At 39.6% G+C, this 25,793-nt stretch overlaps 2 protein-coding genes across 2 annotated transcripts; both read right to left on the minus strand.

Annotated features, from left to right (window-relative positions):
• Nucleotides 1-10,021: 10,021 nt before the first annotated feature.
• LOC145394763 (protein FAM200C-like) lies at nt 10,022-10,408 on the minus strand. The gene has a single exon (XM_080268540.1). The coding sequence runs from the start codon at nt 10,406-10,408 to the stop codon at nt 10,022-10,024; it is 387 nt and encodes a 128-aa protein (XP_080124666.1).
• A 71-nt stretch (nt 10,409-10,479) lies between these two features.
• On the minus strand, nt 10,480-11,238 carry LOC145394764 (protein FAM200C-like). Its single transcript, XM_080268542.1, has one exon. It carries the CDS (start codon nt 11,236-11,238, stop codon nt 10,480-10,482), a length of 759 nt encoding a protein of 252 aa, XP_080124668.1.
• Nucleotides 11,239-25,793: the final 14,555 nt, after the last annotated feature.

Genomic DNA, 25,793 nt, shown 5'->3' on the forward strand with positions numbered 1-25,793 from the left:
GTTGTCAGTGGGTGTGCTCTAGTGGTCTGTATGTGTGTGTGTGTGTGTGTGTGTGTGTGTGTGTGTGTGTGTGTGTGTGTGTGTGTAATGAGTTGTAATAGCATACGTACTGTACAAGCTGTTGCACGTATAGTATTCTGTTGTATTGTTATGTAACGGACTGTTTATGGCGTGGTGCATATTGTGCTGATGGTTACACTGTGTTGTGCTATGACTTCTAAGTATGTGTATGTGTGAGTGTTTGTGCTTGTGTCTTTCTGAGTGTGTGCTTGAATTTGTGTTTGTTTGTTCCATTATGTCGCTGTGTAATGCATGGGTTTTACAATAATAATGCTACCGCCATTGCTTGATTTAGCTATGTTGAGGACAAATGATTAGTCCCGAGTTGCTTTACGAACCACATTTTATGACAAAGATAGAGATCGGGAAGATGCAAGTAGCATATGAAAAGGAATGTCATAATGTAAACATGGGTCTCATTAGAGTGTTCGGTTGATTAATTTCCTGAGTAGATTATGTATTAACTACGAACGGTAAATGGTCAAGTGTTCACTCCATTATGCCTTATTCCGTGCATTTACCTATTAATGAAGGACACCTATTAATTTACCAATTAATCTTAGCAATGTACTGTAAGTGAAAGTGTAAATAAGGGAGGCACGGAAGCTGAAGAAGCAAATGATCTGGCCAGGGACAGAAGTGGATGGATAAAGAATGTAGGGAGTTGCAATTATGAAAACGGTATCACTTACTTTTTCGCTGTCGACGGAACGATTCTATCTCACAAACATTATGATGTGTAATTTTGTGTAAATCTCCTGGTCTGTGAGATGATCCAAGAATTTTGGAGCTGGAATGACGAGCGGACGTGTATGTGGCTCGCTATTTTTTTGGTGCTCTGTTGATAATCCTCATAATATCTTCCCTCTGTCCTTGTTTCTGGGTCGTTCGCTTTACATGTAAATGGGAAAGAGAGTTACACGGAGGAATAGAAGGATGACCTTGATAAACTGTAGATATTATCTTGGTGGATTGGAGTCGGGGGCTGCACTCCCTCCAAACATCTACTTCGATGACTTTGATGCCCATGCCCTACTTGAACATGCATCTGCTCACATTCAACTGAACATTTTTTAAACATATATTAGGGGGTCAAGTACAGTTCCTGCGGTGGCTAGAACATAACTGAGGCTGAAAATTATCTATTCAGCATCCAGTTCCTTAATTTTGAAAACTGAGTATATTCTCTAGCTGTTTCGGGCCTGGGGTTCGGAGGTTGTGGCTTCTACCACAAATCCCCAGTCATGCTTTTTCTGCTGCAGGCTGTTTAATTTAGCCTATACTTAAAGCCATCGAAAACTGAATCTTGTTATCCTGAGAACTAAGGATTTTTTTTTTCTTTAACTAGGCTAGGAGGGGCAACCCTTCCCCCGAACCCTGCGAACTATCCATACGGGTAACCGTGACCTTTCCCTGTGCAAAAAATCATCATTACTTTGAAAACTTCCCTTGCACAACGTACAAACAAGTGAATGGGTAATTTGATGTACTGTATAACTCAGTAGATTATAGCTATTTTGCATCTTAAAAATGGTTTTGTAATCATTCATAAACTTTTCACCAGTTATTCATGAGTGGCATTTACTGACATTGTTACATTCCGTTACCAACTGACGGCGATGTCTATGGGCGATTTTCTCACTAGAATAAGAGTTCCCCGATGGGCAGATTTCTATATATGCTACGTTAGTATCCATTTACATTATTAACAAGATCATGTTAACATCAAATATCTATAAACTTCGTAAATGCTATTAATAAGTTGTAATACAGAAAGCATATGAGTAAGGGATAAGGGGATATCTTCCTAGCCAACGAGAATAAGGTTCCAAGCCAGTGCCTGGCGTCTGGTTCTAATTATATACTGATCTGGATAATTTGTCAGGAAGAGATCCAAGAGATGGGCAGTATGGTCAGGATTATCTGTTATTCTGGTTGGTTGCTATATCAACTGTGTGAGATGAAACGATTCTGCAAACAGCTCACACACTAGACCAGGTTTCAGTCCTGGCAGAATGCGATAACCATTTCACATTATGTATGTTAAAATCACCCAAAATGGTAATTTCGGTGCTAAGGGTAAGGTTAAGGTTACTCAACTGTGTGGATATGGAGTCAGATACACTGGATTCTGAAGTGAAGTTTAAAACTATCCCTTATATGCTAGTTGCTGCTCTAACCTTGCATTTGGCGTGTTAGGGATTGTTTTAAACATTTCCTCGTGGCTTTCGCTATACTGATCTTTAATTTATTGTTGTAGTAGCCATTCTATTACCATGCCTCCACCACTTGTTAGCCCTCCACTACGAATACAACTTTATATTCTTATCCTCATATCCCCGGACGATTCTATACTGGACGGAAGGGAATTGATATTGCTTCATTAATCCCTTTCGCGACGATGGCGATGGTTCTGTTTAATCCTGGCTGCAATCAGATGATTTTCTTTAACTTGGGTTAAACTTTTTAGGATAAAGTGGCTATATTAAGCTAAGGTGGGAATACAGTAACAACTTCTCGGATCATTTTGATGCCCCCCATGTAATACTTAATGGCCATCTCATGGTTGGAACAACTCCAGTTTTCTATTCCAGCTAATTCAACTGAGAGTGGGCACATTGAAGCCCGAGTGTTAATACAACTGCAGTTAAGCTTCTCCTGGTAGAAAACAGTCTTTGTATATACCTCCAGCTATGACCAGATGATTTTATTAAACTGTCAGTGAGTCATAGGTGCCTGAGAATGTTGATGTTTCCACCAACAAGAGTGTCGGTGACAACAGGCGTGGCTGGCAACACATATGTGGTTGTCTTCGGTCTCAGTGCTATGGTAAACTTCTCTTGCCTGTAAGTTAACCACCGTTGAGCTCTAAACTCCGGGGAGAGATAAGATCTTTAGCTTATATCCTACATGTTTCTGATAAAGCCTGGGTTTATAATGCATGTGTGAGTGGTCTTACAGACTACACAGCCATTAAAAGACTTACCTTTACCATTACGTTTGATGATACTAGGGCTAATGGAGGTCTCCATGTTTTTCGGTACATCTAATAATTTTGAGGCTCAAAAAATTCAGAGTGGTGTTAACTATAAATTACTGCAGCATTGTAAAAAATATAAAATATAACATTATACACACAAGTGTTAAAAACTTTATCCTTTTGTTTTTCACAATGTTATTTATGAGAAAGTGAAGCTTTCATGTTTGATGACTGTGCTTCACATGAGATGGTGGTCAGGAATTTTCAATCATTTAAACATTTAAGCATTTAAAATGGTTCTTCGGAAAGTTTTCTTGACTGGAAAATGATTAAAATGGTAAAGCGAAAAAGTTTTATTAAACTGGTATTCGATTGTGGAAGTTTGAAATTTATGTAAGTTTTTAACCCACCGACTCCCATTGACATAATTATGTCCACATGTTTTGTCACTGTGACTCCCATTGATGTATACAAATGCGCAGCAATTGCAAAGTCCCTAATTTGCACAATTTTCAAATTTCCCGTGTGATTTTTGATATGTATACATGGGACATCTTCCTCTACAAGATGCCAGGCAGGGTCAATGCCTTACCCCACATGACCTCCTCCCCTCCCGCACGCCATTGTCTCGGCAATTCACGTGTTACCATTGTCCTGGCCAGTAAAGACATGTCATACCACGGTATGAAATTCAGGGCCAGAGTGATTCCCCAATCGATGACAATGTGGAGGACAAAGTTTATGTAGCATTAGAGGAAGAAACAGTCAGAAATGATGATCAGATAATGAAGCCAAAAGAGGTCAGGTATGTTGATGTGTTTGGTGAGTGAAACAATGCTTACATTGCCTATATTACTGTGTGAAACCAATATACTCTCATACTACATATAAGTTCGTACCAAATAAATAAATACCGTTTATGAGTGGTGTGGAATAGTTACCCTCCCATAGAACTCGATTTCTTTGGAGCCAGCCTGATAGAAAACACAGTAAAGTTAGGGGTACTGCTACCTGTATCCAGTATTTCAAACCTCCGGTGAGCTATTTCTCTATGAATTTTCAATGTTTCTTACCAAAAGCGGAGGTTTGAGGCAAAATTTGTTTTTCCAAAATTGGTCGGGATTTGGGGAGGTGGTCAGTGGTGGAAAATCGGTTGGGACAGGGCAGGTTAAACTTTTTTGCTGTGTGTATGTGGAAAATGTGAGTATGTTTAACTACTTGGGTAGTGTGATGAGTAAAGATGGAGGTTTGGAGGGTGAAGTGCTTGAAAAGGTACAGCAGGGAAGAAAGGTTGCTGGTTCTTTGAAAGCAGTGATAAGAAACAGGGAAGTGAGCATGGAAGTGAAAAAGTTACTACATGACAGTATTGTGATACCAACTCTAACGTACGGAAGTGAAGCTTGGACGTTGTTGGAAGGACACAAGTCAAGAGTGAGAGCCGTGGAAATGAGTTATTTAAGAGGAGCCTGTGGAGTCACATGGAGAGACAGGCTGACGAATGAGGATATAAAGGAGCGTCATGGTGTTGATGTGGATGTGATAGGCAGCGTTATGAGGAACACATTGAGGTGGTTTGGCCATGTGGAGAGGATGGAGGGTGAAAGACTGACGAAGAGAGTGTATGTGAGTGAGGTGGAGGGGGAAAGATGGAGGGGGAGGCCAAGGATGAGATGGAGAGATGGGGAGGAGAGGTATATGAGAGAGGGGGGTGTGAGTTGGGAGCAGGGCAGTGAAATGGCGGGGGACAGGGCGACTTGGAGGCGATTTGTTTGTGGCCACATCAAACGGGATTGAGGCATCTGGCAATAGATAGATAGATAGATAGTATGTGTGCCATGGCCGTGCATGTGCGTCTATGTGTGCATGCATTTTCAATGAAACATGTGAATATCATGGTATATAATAGAGGTTGTTGTCCTCCTTTTATAACTACAAAGAGAGACTGACTGTGATTTTCTTAAAATATTTTGCCAAAAAAATGACAAAAATATTATGAATAGATGCTAAATACGTAATGAAGCACCTGACAACCCTGCTTCGATACCACCTCATGTCACAGGAACAACGAGCGCAGGGTTGCAACTCCACGGTACTTCCACGGAATTGCGCTGGTTTCCATGCCCTGCTGCAGGTAAATTTATGCAGTCATGGGTTTGTGGTTTTGGGGCTGTTTCTAGTGTGCTTCCATCACTTCCTAAATCACTTTCAATTATTACTAAAAATGAACGTCAGAAATATAAATCAGAACATTAACTGAGTCGATATAACTGATTATAAATCAGATCATCAGTTGAGTCGATATAACTGATTAAATGATTGAATCTGGCGTGCCCAGTGCAGGCATGACAGTACATATACATGAGTAGGTTGGTCGATGGTTTCACAAAACTCTCTGACCATCTGTTGCCAGACGCCTTAATCCCATAAGAAGTGGCCACAAACAAATCGCCTCCATGTTGCCCTGTCCCCCGCCATGTCATTGCTCTGCTCCCAGCTCACCCCCCTCTCTCATATACTTCTCCACTCCATCCCTTCATCTCATCCTTGGCCTCCCCCTCCCTCTCCCCCCCTCCACCTCACTTTCTTCTCATCAGTCTTTCGCTCTCCATCATCTCCACATGGCCAAACCACCTCAGTGTGTTTCTCCTAACGCTTCCTATCTCATCCACATCCACACCACAATGCTCCTTCACTTCCTCATTTGTCAGTCTGTCTCTCCATGTGACTCCACATGCTCCTCTCAAATAACTTATTTCCACTGCTCTCACTCTTTTGTCTTCTGTCCCTCCAGCAAGGTCCAACCTTCACTTCCATACATTAGAGTTGGTATCACAATACTGTCATGTAGCAACATTTTCACTTCCATGCTCACTTCCCTGTTCCTTATCATTGCTTTCAAGGAACCAGCAACTTTCTTCCCTGCTGTACCCTTTCAAGCACTTGATCCTCTAACCTTCCATCCTTACTCATCACACTACCCAAGTACTTAAATGCACTCACATTTTCCATTTCCTCCTCATCCAGCCTCACTGTACATTCACTGACTTCATTGCCCTCGAAGACCATAACTTTACTCTTCCCTACATTCACCTTTAGAGTCTGTTTCTTACAAACTCTCTCAGACTCATGCACCAAACCTTATAGCTCCCCTTCGTCTTCACTTAACAACACACTATCATCTTCAAACAACAGTACATGTAATTTTCAAACACTGCACTCTCTCACTAGGTCCACTCCAACATCCACTGCCTTACCTTGAATCTTTTTTTATAACCTCACCCGTATACAGATTGAACAACCATGGAGACATGACACATCCTTGTTTCAATCCAACCTTCAAATAGAAAAATTCACTCAGTTCACTACCGACACGCGCTGCAGCCTTAGCCCTCTCATACATACTCTTCATGGCCTTCAACAACTTGCCATCTACTCCATATATTCGTAATACTTTCCACAATCCTTGTCTATCCACCCTGTCATATACTTTCTCCAAATCCATGAAGGCTGCAAACAACTTCTTTCCCTCCTCTAGAAACTTTTCCACTAAATATGTAAGAATGAATATCTGATCGACACAACTTCTTCCCCTCCTAACACCCTCCTGTTCTTCTTCAACTAATTCCTCTGTTATTTCCCTAACTCTGTCAATACATTTCCTATTACACTAAGAAGACAAAAGCCCTTATGATTACCACACACTGCTTTTTCCCCTTTTTCTTTGTACAGGGGAATAATTATATCTGACTTCCAATCCTCCGGGATTTACCTTCCTCCAAGGCCAATCTGTACATTTTCCACAGACATTCTACTACTATCTCTCCCCCATGCTTCAGCATTTCACCACACACTCCATCAGTTCCTGGGGCTTTCCCCATTTTAACTTTCTGCATTGCTTCCACAACTTTTATCCTACTGATTTCTTCCTCTCATTTCACATCCCTCCTTCTCCTTGCCCTTCCCCAGCCACTTATGCTTGCATTACTTTCATTCTCTACGTTCAACAATCCCTTAAAGTGTTCTCTCCATCTGCTCGCTTTTCCTCCCTTCTCCACTAGTAATCTACCATTTTTATCTTTCACTCCCCAGCTAACTTCTTTGACACCCTGCCTAACTTTATTTACCTCTTTCCAGGATTTTTTCTTACATTCCCTCCAGTTTACACTCAAGTTCCCTCTAAATTCCTCATCCACTCTCTTCTTACTCTCTCTTACTAATCTTTCCACCTCTATCTCTTCCTAACTAGATATAACTCTCTCTTCCATCTCACAACTTCTTCCACGCCTCTGTTTCTCATTGATTCACTATATGCTTTCTTCTTTTGTGCCACAGCCTCTCTCACCTCTTCAGTCCACCATGCTGTTCCCTGCATCCCCTTTCATCTTGTCTTCACCCCACACACCACCTCACATGCTGCACAGATTTCTTCTGTAAATATCTTGCACACACCTTCCACATCCCTCGTCTGCTCCAGTCTCAATTTTCCCAATCACTCCTCCACTTCCCTCTTATATTCTGCCTTTTTTCCATCCTCTTGTAACTTTCCCATCCTCCTTGTATGTACTACTTCCTCCTGTCGTTCTCTTCTACTATTTCTCTATTTCATTTGGCCTTTAATTCTGACCGCCACCAAGTGGTGGTCCGAAAATCCACTCTCCCAACCTCTATATACTCTTGCATCCATTACACACCTTCTCGTCCTTTCATCCACACACACATAATCAATCATTGCCTTCCGTTCATTCAGTTAACCACCCACCCTGCTCATCACTTGCCATGTATACCTGTGCATCATTTTGTGTCTGAAGGGGGTATTAGCTATCACCAATCCCCTCCCGGCACAAATGTCCACTAAAGCACTACGATTCTCATCCATCTCTGCAGGCACACCCCACTCACCAACTACTCCATCCACCTTCACATTCTCTACTTTTCCATTCATATCTCCAATGAAAATACGCTCTCTTATTCCTTTCAAAATTTTCCATGCACGCTTCCACATTTGCTCATAATTCTTTTCTCATTCTGCTTGCAGGATCTTGCATTGGCGCATGCATGCACACAGTCACCCACATTTGTAGTCCAGCTTTCACTCTTACACACACAATCCTCAAGCCAACTGATCTATACTCTCTTATATTCTCCCTCCATGTGTTACAACAATACACACTCTTTCTTTTGCCCTCTCATTCTCACCTACTCCTGCGCATATACTCCCATCCATAATCCCCTTCTCTCACACTCTCACCTTATCATTTAGTTTAAGTTAAACCACATACATCCACTTTTGCACCCTCAAGCACCTGGACAATTTCTCTTTCTTTCACCTCATCATTTATACCTCTTATATTTCGTCACATTTACACCCCTTACATTCCAAGTCGCCATCCATAGCACGTCCTTTGTTCGGCTCTTAGTTGTCACCTTTTGGTCAGTCCCGATCCGAGACTTCTTGTTCTTATTTTTAGTTAGTTGTTTTCTGGGGATGGGCACTAACCCTCCGCCAACCCACTTGTTATCACGTAGGGTACACGTGTTGTCACAGAACGTATAGGCTAAATCTTTTTTCACAATTTCTCAGTAAAATTAACTGGAGGCTGGATGCGATCAAACAGGAGCGTAAAATTGACGACATTTTGGAACTGTTTTGGGACTGGTTTCTACGGGAAATGTCCCTGAGAAGTTGACAACCCTGAACGAGCATCTTGCAGTTCAGGGGAGGCTACTGAACTGGGATGTGGAGATGTTTCACACTCCACGTAACTGTACTGTACATAAGTATAATTAAAACTTATAAGTATATTTTTGGTTAATGGTTACAGTGAGGACTTGTGTGTTAGTGTAGCTTAGGACTCTTTGAGTAACCCTATTATTGTAGAAGGCGGCATAACTGAAAATTGTGAAGCTCTTAGGCCTAGGACTAGGCCTACTAGCTTTCAGGGTGCTACCTGTCAGGGCCAGTGAATATGTATATGATATATATAGCCTAAGTAGCTTATGCAGTTTACTAAGCTATGCATTGTTAGGTTATTCAAAGTAGGTTAGGTATTTATGAAGAAAATGTGTCAACTGGTAATGACGATCTTCTTCAACAGTACCCTTCATAAATCACCAAAACAAGCAACTTTTACTCTACACTTTTGTGACAAATGACTTCTTTTTAGGGTAGGTTAGGTTAGGTTAGGCTAGGTTAGTATAAGAGTTTTTTTTTTCACTTGTGAAAGAAGTATATAGAGTAAATGTTGCTTGTGTTGATGATTTATGATTGAAGGTTACTGTTGAAGGAAATAGTAATTACCAGTTGACACCTTTTCTTCATTATTACTGTAGGCTAGGACTATGCATACTTCAAAACCTAGTCGGCCTACTGTGATGCTGACTAGTCTATGGTAAATGCATGACTGTTAGCCCTAGACAACTTTAAAAAATAAAAAAATTGTCCCAGGCATAATCCTTGTAGGATATGGCAATATGTCAGATATTAACATAGCCTAGGGCAGTGGTTCTTAACCTTTCTTGAGTCACGGACCCCTTCGAGAATCTGGTGAAGGCTATGGGCCCCTTTCCTAGAAAAATGCACACAAGCACATAAACACAACATTTTGCATACAATGAATATACTTTATTTTACTGAAAACTACTTCACACAGTGTATGACATATACAAAGTATAAAACAATCTTTACAAAGAATTATGTTTCTCACCCTTTTTCATGAGTGTCCACTCGATGAAAAAAAGCGAAATACATCCAACTTGTGCAATATAAACAAAACAAAACTTTAATTCTGTTCAAAAGTTGATTTCAGTGAGAAGGTTGTTGTTTGGCTTGAATAAGATAAAATTGCGGGGTGGTTTTTGACAAGGGAACACGCATGTCATCTATGACATCCAACTGATTTCGACTTTTCATTTAGATAGAAAGAAGCGCTGAAAACCCAAACTCAGAGCACCCATAGCTTGCATTGCGAGACGAGGGTAGGCTTATTTCAACGAACACCAGAATTCTTCAAGACTCATCGAGTTGAATTCATTTCGTATCATTTCCTTTGTCCTCAGGTCGATGAGGTCATCTTTGGCAAGGTCTTCATCACTGATACAGTCTATGTCAGCAAGGAAAGGATTACAAATCCATGTTTCAACTTTAAGGTCGTCTGAGCAGAAGCGACCTTTGAAAGAATTCTGGAGTGTTTCCAGATGTCTGCAGATTTCTACCTGCAGAGAAATTGACAGGGCTTTGTCACTCTCGGATCCATCCTGCAGAAGCACTTCCTCTAACACTGGGAAGTTTGCACAATTGTCTGCCTCCAATCCCCTCTTCCACAGTGGCAGCTTGGCCAGAGGAGCTTGCAGTCTTTCACCAGCATTCATAATGGTGACTGCAGGGCCTTGAATGAAATGATTCACCCCATTCATATGGCCAAAAATATATGCCAAGTAAGCTAAGCCATGAATGAACTCCTCCTTGTCAAACTATTCTGAGAGTGGGCATTCTTTTCTCCCCCCAGAAATGAAACTTCTGCCTGAAGTTCAGTCAAGCGCTTCAAGATTTGTCCTCTGGAAAGCCAGCGAACTTCTGTGTGATAGAGAAGAACTTCATCTTCTGCTCCCATTTCTAGACAAAACCTCTTGAAAACACGGTGGTTTGAAGTCCTGGTTCTGACGAAGTTGACGACTTTCACCTCAGTCAACAAGACTTCTTTCAGGATTGTTAGCAGAGTCTTTGATGTCAATGCATACTGATGTAAAAAAAAACAGTGGGTCACAATGACCTGAGGAGCTTTTTTCACCAAAGCAGCAAAACCAGATGTGTTGCCAAGCATTGCAGGTGCTCTGTCTGTGTGCAGTGTACCAAGATTTTTCTTCCAGTCAAAGTTTTGCTTGGCAAAGAAACTATTCACCATTTCTAAGATGTCGATGGCCTTTGTAGTTTCCAAAAGGGGCTCACAAAATAGGAATTCTTCATTGATGACATCAGCATGCATACAGCGGATGAAAACCAGGAGCTGGCTGCACTGAGAGACATCAGTAGTTTCATCCAGTTGCATGCTGAACGGAAATGGCGTAGCTGCCAATTCCTCCATTACTTGCTTCAAAATATTACAAAAAATGTCAACAGTTCTGGAGAGGATGACGTCACTTGACAAAGGCACTGCTTCAATTTTCTTCCTCTGCTCAAAGCCACAAAACAGCTCAACCATTTTAAAGGGCACATGGCTTTACCAAGGTTTCTCCAATCGTATGTGGCATCTTTTGCTCGGAAGTGCAATAAGCAGCCTTGTAGGATGCTTCAGGGCAAGGCTTTTGTGTTGGGGCAAATCCAAGTTTTGGTAAAGTTCCAGCTTTCTCAAGCAGAGCTTTCTTCGCACGAAAAAGATCAACACTGCCCGATGTATTTTCAGGATGGACAGACATGAGGTGCTCCTTTCAATGGTAAACATGGGCCACCAGAAACACGTAGCTGCCAGCGCTATAAGCAGTGGCAGGATACATATTCTTTAATTCCTTTCAATGGGAAACCATTATAGAAGTCAAAACCTGACGATGATGACGATTGTGTTACCTGACCAGGCGCTTTTTCGGTAGTTCTCAGGCAAATATTTAGCTTGGTTGAAAGCCAGTGCTGCCAAACGGCATCCCGCAATATCACTAAATTATTTTCAATTGTTCTGACCTTCATGGACCCCCTGAAGCCCATCCATGGACCCCAGGTTAAAAACCCCTGGCTATTTAGGATTTCGTATTACAGGTTAGTCTGTGGGTTATAATTGTCAGTTTTTACTTTATCCTGCACAGTCTATATATCTATACAATATCTATATCGAAAGCTATCTATCTATATGATCTATGTATGTATGTATCTATCTATCAGTAAAATTTCAGAAAAGGTCCCAGATGGACTTTTTCATTCAACCTTGGTGTTTCCAATGGTTTTTAATGTGATTCGTTCGAATTTGACCTTCATTTCTATCGCAAATCACTGGTTTTGGACTTAGACCCTAGCTGACTATCTTGACCCCCCCAGTAGTTGGGAGGGCTATGAAGATCAGGGAAAACGTGGGGTTAAAAAATAAATAAAACAGGCAAACCCAACCTAACTAAACTAATCTAACCTAATATAACCTAACCTAAGGTCAAATGCAAATGAATCATTAAGTCCATTACACAGCACCATCTTGAACTAATTTGGTATTTTATATCCTCTATTCCATACAACTTAAAAGTTTGATTAAGTTTTTAAAAAGTTTAAAATGATTCAAGAAAATAGTTTGAAAATACGATTAAACTTTGATTAAAATGGTGCTTGAAAATGTTTGATTGAAAAATATTAAAATGGATCAGAAAAAACGATTGAACATTAATGATGGTGGTATGGCAGGTAAGTTGGGTGTCAGAATGTAAGTGAAACGTGATGCGTAATGTTGGTGAGGCGTAAAGATGTAGGACGACTGTCTGAGTGTAAGGTGTGGTGTGTATTTAGCTGGTGAAATTAACGGAGATAATCCCCTTTAAGTCTACCAGTCCTCCTGAGCTGCATTGTTGCACGTCATCCTGGGATGCTGATCTATGTTCACACATCTCTGCCTTGTCACCCATATCTAATGGGAATTTGGCAGGAATTATAGTGAAGCAGACATTTACACAGCTTTTTGGGCTGCTGAATTATATGATTATCCCGTTCATTTTTAAAAATCCATTAGTAGTAGAGGTCTTCCCTCCTTGTGTTTAAAGTCTGAAGACCAGCGATTTCCTACCCATCCCCCCCCATCCCACATCTTCACTCCTACCCCTCCCTCGTCCCTCCTTCCAACTGCCACACTTCAATTAACCTGGCGAGAGAGTCAGTTTGTCAGTATAATGTGTTTGCCAAGATGAACACAATCATATTGATGTTGGCTGTAGCCAGAGAAGGCACAGAGAAGTGAGGGGCTCACTGACTCATGCAAATATAAATAAATCCTATACTTACAGTAACTGTATTATACAACTACGCAACCTGGAATGAATCATTCCTGTGCGGTTGCGACCAGGGAAAATAAACAAAAGGAAACCGTTGAGATAAAGAAAATGGAAATAAGGGTACTGACTAAACAAGAAAATGGCCTTCTCCAGTGCAAGACTAGGTAAATATGTCCAAAAGTGTGTGTGTCTTCTGTGTTGTGATAAGTTTATAATATTGTCATTAGTGAGTGAAGAAGGATGGTTTTCTCAGTGAAGGCTTTTGTGAAAGTGAAGAGATGGAATAAATCTAGGAACGTCTGCATGGCGTTCCTGTATGATAATGATGATGAATTTAATAATGGCAACATCACTCGCGTCATGGCCACAGTTTCGTTCGGTATACAACGTCGTTTTCCTTGGCCAGGAGGAACACCACTGTCAGCAGCCTAATCATAACTTAGTGCTTATCTCTGCCGTCGCTGCCATATTTTTTTTCGTTATACTGGCATTGTGCCTGGTCGGTGAGCCAAGCGGTGGCGGAACTTGCCTCTTCGTCATTACCATGGTCAGAGACTGCGTCAGGGTCAGGACAAGGTTAGGGTGGTTGGAGAGAGTGTATTTGGCTGTAATAAGAGGGGCAAGATTGTCAGTTTGCACCTTCCATTCCACCGTTACAGTCCCCCAATGAAAATCTAGTAAGTGACCTACATGGAAAAGCCAACCTTCTTGTTGTTATTTTTTCAACAAACTCAACCCAAAATACTGAAGATCACAATATTCCTGTACTTGATTTTGATTCCCTTCAAATACCCCCTTTCAAGATTCACACAAGATACGTACAAGCTGTATTGCAGAATCTCTCAGAAGACAAAGCTATTGGTTCAGAAGAAATTCTTTAAATTGTACTTAAAGATTGCTCCCCAGTGTTGGATCCTGTGCTGGCAAAATTTGTCCACTTATGCATCTGTACCTCATGTTTTTCAGCCTCATGGAAGGAAGCAAATATCCATTCTGTTCTTGAAAAAGGACTTCTGATCCATCAAACTATAGACCAATCACTATAACTCCCGTTCTTGGTAAAGTTTCTGAAACACTAATAAACAAACACATGGTCAAGCACCTAGAAATCATTAGATTAATCAATGATCGGTTGTATGGATTTAGACAAGAACGTTCAACTGTAGACATTCTTTGCCTTCTTACCCATCAGATTAACAAAACAATAGACCAACACGGTGAAACACACACAATTGCACTTCATATTTCAAAAGCATTTGGTTAGTATGGCATTGGGCCATATTGTCTAAGATGTCACACTATGGCCTTGCATCACTGGTTCCTCTAATTTCTTCTTACCTTTATAATAGAAAAATATGGGTCAAGATATATGGAATATATAAATATATTATGAATGGACGATGCCTTTGGGCACATGGACTTTTTTTTTTTTTTTTTTAATATATATATATATCCTTTGTTTTTCCTTCCTCAATCCATTGCCTTTAAAAAATATACATAAATACCCACGAGCTACAGAAGAATGTCTGTTTCCCAGCTGACAGTTAACATAATATCTAAGCAGCGAATGTGTTACTTCGGTAGCTGTAAATGTATTTACAATCCTCACCATTCGTGCCGAACACCTTCCAAATTATCATACTTCTCTGTTAATTCTGTCAAATGCTATTCATATCTTGGATTTTTTGCTACATACATTTTTCATTGTCTGTTTCCTTGAAAATATCAATACATCCTATTTAACTTTAAACCACTCTGTTCATCACTCACCATGTGCTCTGAACCTCCCTTTCTAATTCCATTGCCGTTATTCCCTTTAGCTTGCCCATAGCACTTTACAACATATACCACGGCACTTTTTTCTGTTAAGTCGGTTATTTTTACTAAAGCACCATCAGAATTGTTCCACTCGTCTGGTACAACTTACTGTCTTCGGTACTACTTCGCGTATTTCCCATAACCAGCTCATTACACTGTCTTCTACATATTTTATCATTTTCAGATACCACAAGAGCACCTGCGATACTGCCACAATTTTTTAACCTTCACAGCATTCTTCATTCATACCACTGTGGCATTCACACCATCACTATTTCCAATCCTGTTTATCACTTCCTTGTCCTACGTTAAGTATTATTTCCCCTGTGTGCCTCGGTTTCCATTTATATGGTTGTTTGTTTGTTTTACTTTTTCTTATTTTAATGTTGTTCAGACTAAAAAAAAACAACATTTACATAATCGCTCTGTTATATTAAGGGTTGTTCTCAATGAATAAAATACATGTCGCCATTCTTTTTCTTAAGTAATACGTTAGCGCATATATATATATATATATATATATATATATATATATATATATATATATATATATATATATATATATATATATATATATATATATATATATATATATATATATATATATATATATATATATATATATATATATATATATGTATATATATATATATATATATATATACACATACATATATATATATATATATATATATATATATATATATATATATATATATATATATATATATATATATATACATATATATATATATATATATATATATATATATATATATATATATATATATATACACACACATATATATATATATATATATATATATATATATATATATATATATATATATATATATATGTATATATATATATATATATATATATATATGTATATATATATATATATATATATATATATATATATATATATATATATATATATATATATATACACACACACGTATATATATATATATATATATATATATATATATATATATATATATATATATATATATATATATATACATTCCCAGACGCCTCAATCCCGTTCGGGGTGGCCACAAACAAATAGCCTCCACGTCGCCCTTTTCCCCGCCATTTCACTGCCCTGCTCCCAACTCACACCCAACTCTCTCATATACCTCTATACCCCATCCCTCCATCTCATCCTCGGCCTCCCCCTCCCTCTTCCCCCCTCAACCTCACTTACATATGCTCTCTTCGTCAGTCTTTCACCCTCCATCCTCTCCACATGGCCAAACCACCTCAGTGTATTCCTCCTAACGCTTCCTATCACATCCACATCCACACCACAACGCTCCTTTATATCCTCATTTGTCAGCCTGTCTCTCCATGTGACTCCACAGGCTCCTCTTAAATAACTCATTTCCACTGTTCTCACTCTTGACTTGTGTCCTTCCAGCAACGTCCAAGCTTCACTTCCATACGTTAGAATTGGTATCACAATACTGTCATGTAACTTTTTCACTTCCATGCTCACTTCCCTGCTTCTTATCACTGCTTTCAAAGAACCAGCATCCTTTCTTCCCTGCTGTACCCTTTCAAGCACTTCACCCTCCAAATCTCCATCCTTAATCATCACACTACACAAGTACTTACACGTACTCACATTTTCCGATTCCTCACCATCCAATCTCGCTGTACATTCACTGACTTCACCTCTCTCAAAGACCATCACTTAAATCTTCCCTACATTCACCTTTAGATTCCGTTTCTTACACACTCTCTCAAACTCATCCACCAAGCCTTGCAGCTCTCCTTCGTCTTCACTCAACAACACAGTATCATCTGCAAACAACAGTACAGGGAGAGTTCAAACACTACCCTCTCTCACAAGGGCCACTCCAACATCCACTACCTTACCTTGTACCTCTTTTATTACCCCATCCATGTACGGATTGAACAACCATGGAGACATGACACATCCCTGTTTCAACCCAACCTTCAAAGATAAAAATTCACTCAGTTCACCATCCACACGCACTGCAGCCTTAGCACCATCATACATACACTTCACAGCATTCAACAATTTCCCATCTACTCCATATATTCTTAAGGAATTTCACAAGAAAGTAAGGTCACTGGAATTAAAGGTCTCTTGGGCCAAGACCAAGGTCCAGGCATTCGGTGGCATGTTGGATGAAGCAGTTCAGTCTGCCCAAGCATGTGGTGAGGATGCAAAAGTCTTGGAAAGATTAACTTCTCTTGGTTGTGCATCCCACAACAATGGTAGGTCAGACAATGAGACCTTTCGTCGCATTGGTCTGGCCCACGAGGTTATGGATTCACCCATTTCGGGTATTTGGCACTGTCATTATTTGTGTAAAACGACGAAAGTTCGCATCTTCAAGGTGCTGGTACTTCCTGTCTTACTTTATGGCACACTAAACAGTGACCTGAAGCAGCATATTGATTCCTTTGGTGCTAAGTGTCTTCGCAGGATTATGGGATATTGCTGATACAACCTTGCGTGTAACGAGCAACTACTTGAAACTGAATCGAGGCCTATTACCCACATAATATGTCAATGCCAACTCCAGCTATATGGCCACCTGGCCCGCTTTCCTGAGGCTGATCCCGCTCACAGGGTGATCTCTGAACGAGTTAACCCAGGGTGAAGGAAGTCAAGAAGAGGGCCACGTAACTCGGGAGATACTTGCAGGAGCAAGAGTCGCTGCCTGGAGGGTTGCAGAAAGGGACCCACGTGGGTGGAGTCGGAGTGTGAGTAAGGCGTGTGCCCCTTCTTGATTGATTGTCAATAACACTACTGAAAACAAACACTATATTGGAAGGTTCATTCAGTGACTTCTCATCGCAAGTACTCTATACCTCATTCTTCTCAACACCTTTGCTACAAGAGATATCCCCCAAGCGGAGTACTGTACCTGGTATTTAAATTGTAAGCCTACACCCTTTACAAGAGAATCCAGCAAATATGTAATGGTAGCAAAGCTTGTACCCAGCTAATTCAGATGATTTAGCATGATGGAAGAGCTTTACCAGATAGAAATTAAGTATAAAAAAATCCGTGAGATTTGAAGAGTTTCCAGTGCCCAAGCCAAGGATTATCTGAAATAACAGTTTGCATGTCAGTGTAATAAAAGATTTATGCTGAGTTATGAAAAGCAAACAAAATTATATATCATGTAATGAATAATGAATAAAACGTAACGTTCATAAGAAAAGATAATATTGTGGTGTCAAGACTTACTTCAGTCTGCGAATAAATCAAGTAACAAATTCTTGCATATTAGTAACGGCAGTAAATAGAATTTGGGACTGCTTGCCAATTTCACTTACCATGTACTGAACATAATAAATGGACAAAAAGCACACAACTATACTATTCCTATCAAAGCTAAGTTTAGGTCTGCATCCCTAACCCCTTTACTACAAGATTCCTTCCCTGCTGTAATTAAAATTGTCAGTCGGTAGCAGGAACAAGACGAAATAAACGTTATCGCAAATAATAAAATAATGAAGACTGACTGTAGAACCTTGACCACGAAAGGTTTTCCCAAACCATAATATATTAGTGTGGAGATGGGAAGGAACTGAATGATTACACTGTGTTTTTAATATACTATAGTGTAGCAGGTGGCGTGCTTAAAAAAACCTGACCATCTTTAGCCATCTTATTCCCACTATCGAGTGTTACCGTTTTGGATGACTTTATGTAACAGATCACGTCAATAATTTTTATCTATTCGCTACGAGAGTTACTACAGTAATAGGAAAAATGAGATATAAATGATGTCACTGACCTCAAAGAGTTTGGGGTGTCTTTTTAAAGCTGGGTGTTCCAGGGGAGAATATCCAAGGCACTTGTTCATGAATGAGATCATACAAACATTCAGACAAGATGTCTGGATAAAGACCGTGTGCTTTGGACCATTTTTTCACCTTTTCTGCATGCAGTGTTCATATATATATATATATATATATATATATATATATATATATATATATATATATATATATATATATATATATATATATATAATACTTTACTATAGTACGTCAACACACTTGACATACTTGACCGCACTGACAGCACTCGTCCTGACTTGCTCGGCTTTGGTTCTTAGGTCAGTATTAAGTAAACTGGAAATGGAGGACGAAACACTCTGAATGATCCTCGCTATAAATGTGTGTTCCTAGGGTTTGTTGCAAACATAATCTCCATTAACAAAGAAAAGGCTGGTAACTGCATAAAGATATTATTTGTATTAATGATTATCCCGAGATTCTAAGAAGTTCTTGCTCTACCTATTTCTTCACAATACCTATCACATAAACGTTGGTAAAAGGTTTCTGTGCAATAAAACTCACAGAGAACCTCGTCCTGCCATGACCCTTAGTCTCTCTCTCTCTCTCTCTCTCTCTCTCTCACACACACACACACACACACACACACACACACACACACACACACACACACACACACACACACACACACCTAGAACGCACGATACACTAAAGGTTCATATTTTTCATCTCACATGACTGCATCACACATCAGCACAGTCATAGCATGATTACGTTACCTTCTTTGCAATATTTGCTTCCAGTAGACCAATATGTGCTAAGACGACCCCATACTCACTTTAACATTCGCACGGGCGTCATGTTTGGTCCTGTGTGAAGTGCAACTCTCATCTGTGGATGTGCATACTCCATACAGCTCTTCTAAACAGGGTGGAGTGAAAGATTTGTTTGTGTTATCATCATCCCTCCTATTACTGATTCCTGTCAACCTCTCTCTCTCTCTCTCTCTCTCTCTCTCTCTCTCTCTCTCTCTGTTGTAGTGTTGCATCTTTATATTACTAAGACCACCATTTCAGTGGTCACTGCTATTCTGAGCATTCTGTTTTTTCCCTGTTTCATTACGATGAGTGCGTTGCACCCGTGTCCCAACAAACTCTCACTCATTTCGTTCAAGTGTCAAAGGCAAATGTTAGTCGATAATTTAATTCCTTCACATATACAACAGTCCAGCTGTTTGCTTTAGTCTGTAATTCCCCCTGCTGCATGCTTTCCAGTTACTTAAAAGCAATGTGTCCAGGCATTTCTAGATAAGTGGATCTTTTATTTTTCTTCAACTTTTTCTGGAACAATCAACTTGAAGTCTTTGCTTCTTTCTTCCTTTCAAAATTAAACACCTTAATAGCGTGTGAATTAATGACTGTTTTATCTGGCCCACGTATTTCTGATATTCTACCATAAATTGAAACAATGGTATCTGGTTAGCAGGAATGCAATATGATTGTAAATGGCTTCCTCTGGCTGGAGGGGTTAGTGCAAAAGTGGAAGGTACATAAAACTGAAAACGTGCGAAGTTTGTCTTGTTCAAAGAGAGGTGAACAATTGATAGCCAGAATGAAGAGAATTTTAGTTCGAGGTACGAGGGCACACTAAGCTGACAAGACTGACGGTCGGAAACAGAAGCAAACTCTCACTGATGAAGAGTACAATTTTAGACATTGTTTCCACGAAGAATTGTGACTATCAGTTATTTCTCATAATTTAAAGTTTAACAGAAAGAAAAGAGATTTCGTGAAGGTTATTTCCAGTGTTAAATAACATTGTCTGACAGCAGCAAGAATAAAATCTTTTGAAATAAAGATTATAATCTATGGCAGCCTTAACAGCAAAACCGTCAGGTGTAACACTGCTTTAATTCAGAAGCCGTTCTTGTAGTGTGTGAATAACTGAAGACTTTTTCTAAATCCTTCACTGTGACAGATTTCCCCTGTACCGAAGTGAACTGTCGGGTTGTAGCAAGAATAAAATAAAGCTGTCATCATACTGAGGAGGTTATTGTAGTCAGTGGCTGAAGTCCCAAGCTGATCTGAACGTAAACCTGGCGGACTGCTGGTCATACCTACCCTTCTTCCCTACTCAACCGTCTTCCTTTCGGGAACTAATAGTCATTCGTATGATTGGGTAGCTCCACCGCCTGGTTATATCGGTATATCCACTGGAAGGCGCTCGTCTCCAGCACCAGCTGAAGAGGTAATCCTAACTGAGAAGCAAGGCAATTAGGCATTCTCGCACACTACTTGTCGAATTGTACTCGGAAGTGGTTTTGAAAATGTAACTTTTCTGCCTCAGCGATTTAGTATTCACATTACATCTCAATATCGTCCTATGATTTATTTATTCTGACTATGGCAATACTAAAACGGCATTAATAACATACAAAAGAATGCTAAATTTTGAAATGCAGATAGATCACTAAGGAAGAGGTGCTACAAAGCCTTCAGTGTCACCTAGAATACGGCATTGTTAGCAAACAAGATATATATTTACGTTTTTATTAATGACTCAGTAGGCCTGCCAGCAGTGAGGAAGGACCTTTTTTAAGACCAAACACAAATGTGTACAGAACTTTGAGTAAACATGAAATGGCAAGTACATTTAGAACACTTTTTTTTTTTATTTACCCTCTTTATTCAGTCATCACCACAACCACCACCATCATCATTATCATCAGCTTCATCATCATCATCATCATCATCATCATCATCATCATCATTCCATATCTTTATATCTTGATATAAAGTGTTACAATAATATTCCCCATCCAAGTCATATTTTTCATTACCTCTCCTCTGCCAGCACCACCTCCCACAGAGTTATCTCCCTTCATATACTTATCTCCCATTACTTCTTCCTTTCCTTTTTTTTTTTTTTTTCCCCTCCATTGCCGTAACCATCAAACCGGTAAACAGTTTCTCCTTTCGCACCCACATTAGATAGGAACAAGTCCCACACCATTACAGTCTTCCTGTTGCTGTTTCACGATTACCATTGCGTTTTGAAACCACTGACCCTTTCATTAAAAAGAAATGAAACTTTTCTCCAAATTAAATTGTGATTATTCCCACACCTCAGATCGAGGTGGGCATAAACAGTGTACACGATATATTGCGTGTGGTGCAGGAGAGGGACGCCTTCACGTACTGGCACCGATAGGACTAAGTGAAGCCTCAGACATGCAAAGATCCCTCATATCCATATCCCTCCCTTTCCCCCCAAAAGAGGATGGCGGACTAAGGAATGAGTGCAACTTCAGTCTGCAGTCAATCGAGATCACGTTCCACGTGAACCTGGACTACAACAGCAGCAACAACAACAGTAACAACAATAGTTAAAGCTATTACTACTACTAGACGCTAGGTGACTTAGTGGTTAGAACGCCATGGAAGACTGACTTCTTTGCTTTGCACGCTTGGGTTTCATCCCTAACAGAAGACTGGAGGTCAGACATCATGTACTGTTATCTGTAATTCTCAAATGTGTGACTTGAAACTGGCTGTTTATTTTGTCCTTCGACTTAGAATGTTCTTACTACCCTAATCTTTTTGTAGGTATCATTTCTATAAACTACTTTAATTGAATAGCGATATTAAAGCAAGTATGAAGGAGAGGACAAGCTTTAATTATATATATATCTGCAGCGTGCTGATATACAGTTTTAAAGTTTCCCTCAATATTACTTTGGAAAATAGCTTATGATGATGAATCTGACACCTTTCTATATACAGTTTCTCTTGCCTTTTCTCTGTAGTTTATGAAAATGTTTTCTTTGTCTGGCATTGTATATAATATGGTGTGTGTCAATAAATGCCCTTTCACCCAGCTTGCGCTGGGCTGGTGGTGCCTAGGGGCTTATTGGCAGTGAGGCCACACTGGCAGATAAGGGGAGAGAGGCAATACGAGTGGGCAGATAGAGGAGAGGGAGGAAAGAAATGGGGAGAAAAAGTAAAAGGAGGGAAAGTGTTGGAAAATTAAAGGAGAATGAGGTAAGAAATGGGAAGATATGTGCAATGGAATAGGAGTGGTAAAAAGAGGGGTGAGGCAAGGGGTGAGAACGATTTGGAGAGAGAGAGAGAGAGAGAGAGAGAGAGAGAGAGAGAGAGAGAGAGAGAGAGAGAGAGAGAGAGAGAGAGAATATGATATAGTGGAGAATACAAGATAATAACCATATGGCAACATCTTATCCCTTCCCGTTAAAGGACGTATTCAGGCAGTGAGTTGTATTCCCGGAGTACGGTCGGATCACCAAGAAACTTTGTTAAGGAAAGTTGTGGATCAAAGCCTGCCAGAGTTGTCCTCCTACACGGCTGTTCACAGACAGATGCACCTTACCCCAACCGTCCTCCCTGTCTTCTCCCGTCTGTCCCTTCCTTGGTTCATTCCCTCTTTGTTATTGGTGTCTGGCTTTCCATTCCCTCTTTAAACATAATTTTCTCTACCTCCTTCTCCTGAACACGTTCTCTGTTCTTTTTTCTATTGTCGAAGTTTTGAACCTTAAACCTGTAGCTGGAGTACGTAATAATTAGTAATAAAGCATTTATCTCAGATTACATCCAAATTCACTCATAAGTTAGCCCTCCCATTACGGTGGAAGCACTGATATATTTAATGCAGTATAATTACAGGTGGTTCGTGTTAAACTAATATGCATCTTGGCACTTCACGGGTTAGTAGTACACGTAATCAAGTAGGAAAGTGCTAACAACCAGTAAAGTGAGCTTTGTGAGAGTGTGACGAGCAAGCGAACGTTTGTACATACGCCAGTCATCAAAATTTCATCATAAGTTTTCAACGTTTCTGGTGAAGTAGCTGAACAATAACAGGGATAATTGAGCAAAAATATTTACTCTCTGTCTCTGTCTCTGTCTCTCTCTCTCTCTCTCACACACACACACACACACACACACACACACACACACACACACACACGCACGCAAGCACGCACTCACGCACGCACGCTCGAACGCGTTCAGTTAACATAAGAAAGTGAAAAACAATCCAAACCTCGCATGTGCCACTTTCGTAGTGTTTTAAATCGATTTCACAGTGTTTTCAGAGAAGAAACTAATGTATGCATTGCCATCCCACACTTTGGTTTTATCAGTCAACGAAGTGACAAGGGGTGATGTATTAAATTTTCTTCATTTAAGCGACTGAAATAAATAAACTGACTCAGACCAGATATCACACAGCATACTGCGTGAATGTTACAGACAGTTAGTTTTCTCCCATAACTAAAATATTCAATGAATTATTAACTGAATGTAGAGTACCTAATCAATGGAAAGTTGCTGATATATCACCGATCTTCAAGAAGGTCGATAAAAAAAATAAATCACCACAAATTACCGCCAAATAAGCCAATCGCAATTATTAAGCAAAATTTTGCAAAACATTATTAGAGATTAAATTACCGTATTCCTTAATAAGGACAATCTTGTAACTTAAAACACGGGTTTCGTGATAATAGATCATGCCTCACAAATATGCTTGATTTTTTTTTGTTTTTCAAACATATACGATTAATGGAACGCAATAATACCGGCGGATGTCATCTACCTTGCTTTCGAGAATGTGTTTGATAAGGTCTCCCATCTAACACTACTAGATGAATGGAAAAACCGAAATCACCCAGTCTCTCTAACATGTTATTTTCACGGTTTGAGGATTGCTTATCGCAGGCAATATGCAGCGATGAATGGCGAATCATCACACTGACTACAAGTAACAAGCAGAGTTCCTCAAGGGTAAGTTCTATGACCAGTTTATTTCACTATTTTTAACAACGATCGCGATAATGGAATCTTTCCTGAGGTATCAAAACTGCAGATCATACAAAGATTGGAGACAAAGTAATTACGAAATCGGACTGTGAATCTATACGAAACGACCTGGATAAGTTAATAAGTTGTAGTGAAATATGGTAGATGAAATGTAATGTAGGTCAATGTAATGCGAAAAAACATTAGATATGAGTACCGCATTGTCTGTAACCTATTGACGGAAGCAAAGGTTGAGAAACATTTAGGAATTATTATAAAGTAACTATCTTAAAAGCTCAAATCAGTGTGTAGCAGCCAATAACAACTTAATCATAAAACAATCGATGTAATATCTAAGCTGCACTGATCATTAGTTAGATCATACCTAAAATACTGTGTGCAGCAGTGTTCCTGAACCTTATTATGGACGAAGAAAAGCTGTGGAAAATGCAGCGAATGGCCACAGAAAATATTCCATTGCTGAGAAGTTTACCATACTAAGAGCGACCAAAGAAACTAAAACTGTATTCGCTAATAAGTGTCTATTCAGAATAGATCTATTACAATTTCGTTTTTATTCTTAACAAATTCGACGATGTTATATTATGATAATCTGTTCGAAGTACAGAATGATACTATTGCTAGATGTTATGGAATGAAACAAATTAGCAAGGGGTGTAATACGACTATAGGGAAAATCTACTTTAATATTCGCGTAGTTGGACAATGGAATAAGTTACAATCATTAGTAGTTACGCAAAAACAAATGATTCGTCTAAAATCGGTTAGACAAATATTTTGTAACCATAAGCTATAGCTAACTGTCGTTTATAATATGGGAGAAACTTCTTTAATATTCGCGAATTAGATCAGCGGAATAAACTACCAGTAATTGTAATTAGTACAAAAACTACTGATACATGCAAAGTTCGGCTGACAAATATTTCGATATTACAAGCTATAACTTAAAAAACTGTTGTTTATTTCCTGGTTGAAGTGTATGATGACTACTGTCAGAAGTTTGGTTAATAATGAGAACATCCGTCTATTGTATATATGCGCCATCTTTTACAGATCTTTATATTAGAGATTTCACAGTGTATGGTTGCTTCTGATCTACCTCTCCTGGAAAAATTTCCTTGCATGTCCTGTCTAACAAACGTTCGTTCGTTTAAAGATTCCCTGCAGCTATAGTGCAGGCCGGGCCATACATTAGCCCGGTCAGTGGGGTATGGGCTGGTTAAAAACCAGTAAGGAGGGAGGACAGGACCTGGGGATTGCCCAGCACACACGTCCTGTCTCGTGGCTGGCTTTGTGGTGTCAGGTGTGTGTCTAACAAACATGGTCTTTTTCTTCTTATTCTTCCTGTG

Source organism: Coenobita brevimanus, chromosome 28 (assembly GCF_032717465.1).
Source record: "Coenobita brevimanus isolate Jiangsu-jjx chromosome 28, ASM3271746v2, whole genome shotgun sequence".
Classification (NCBI taxonomy): Eukaryota; Metazoa; Arthropoda; class Malacostraca; order Decapoda; family Coenobitidae; genus Coenobita; species Coenobita brevimanus.

What these genes read in the sequence shown, in the direction of transcription:
- LOC145394763 (XM_080268540.1), bottom strand. Translation starts at nt 10,408, where the DNA reads ATGAATGCTGGTGAAAGACTGCAAGCTCCTCTGGCCAAGCTGCCACTG.
- LOC145394764 (XM_080268542.1), bottom strand. Translation starts at nt 11,238, where the DNA reads ATGGTTGAGCTGTTTTGTGGCTTTGAGCAGAGGAAGAAAATTGAAGCA.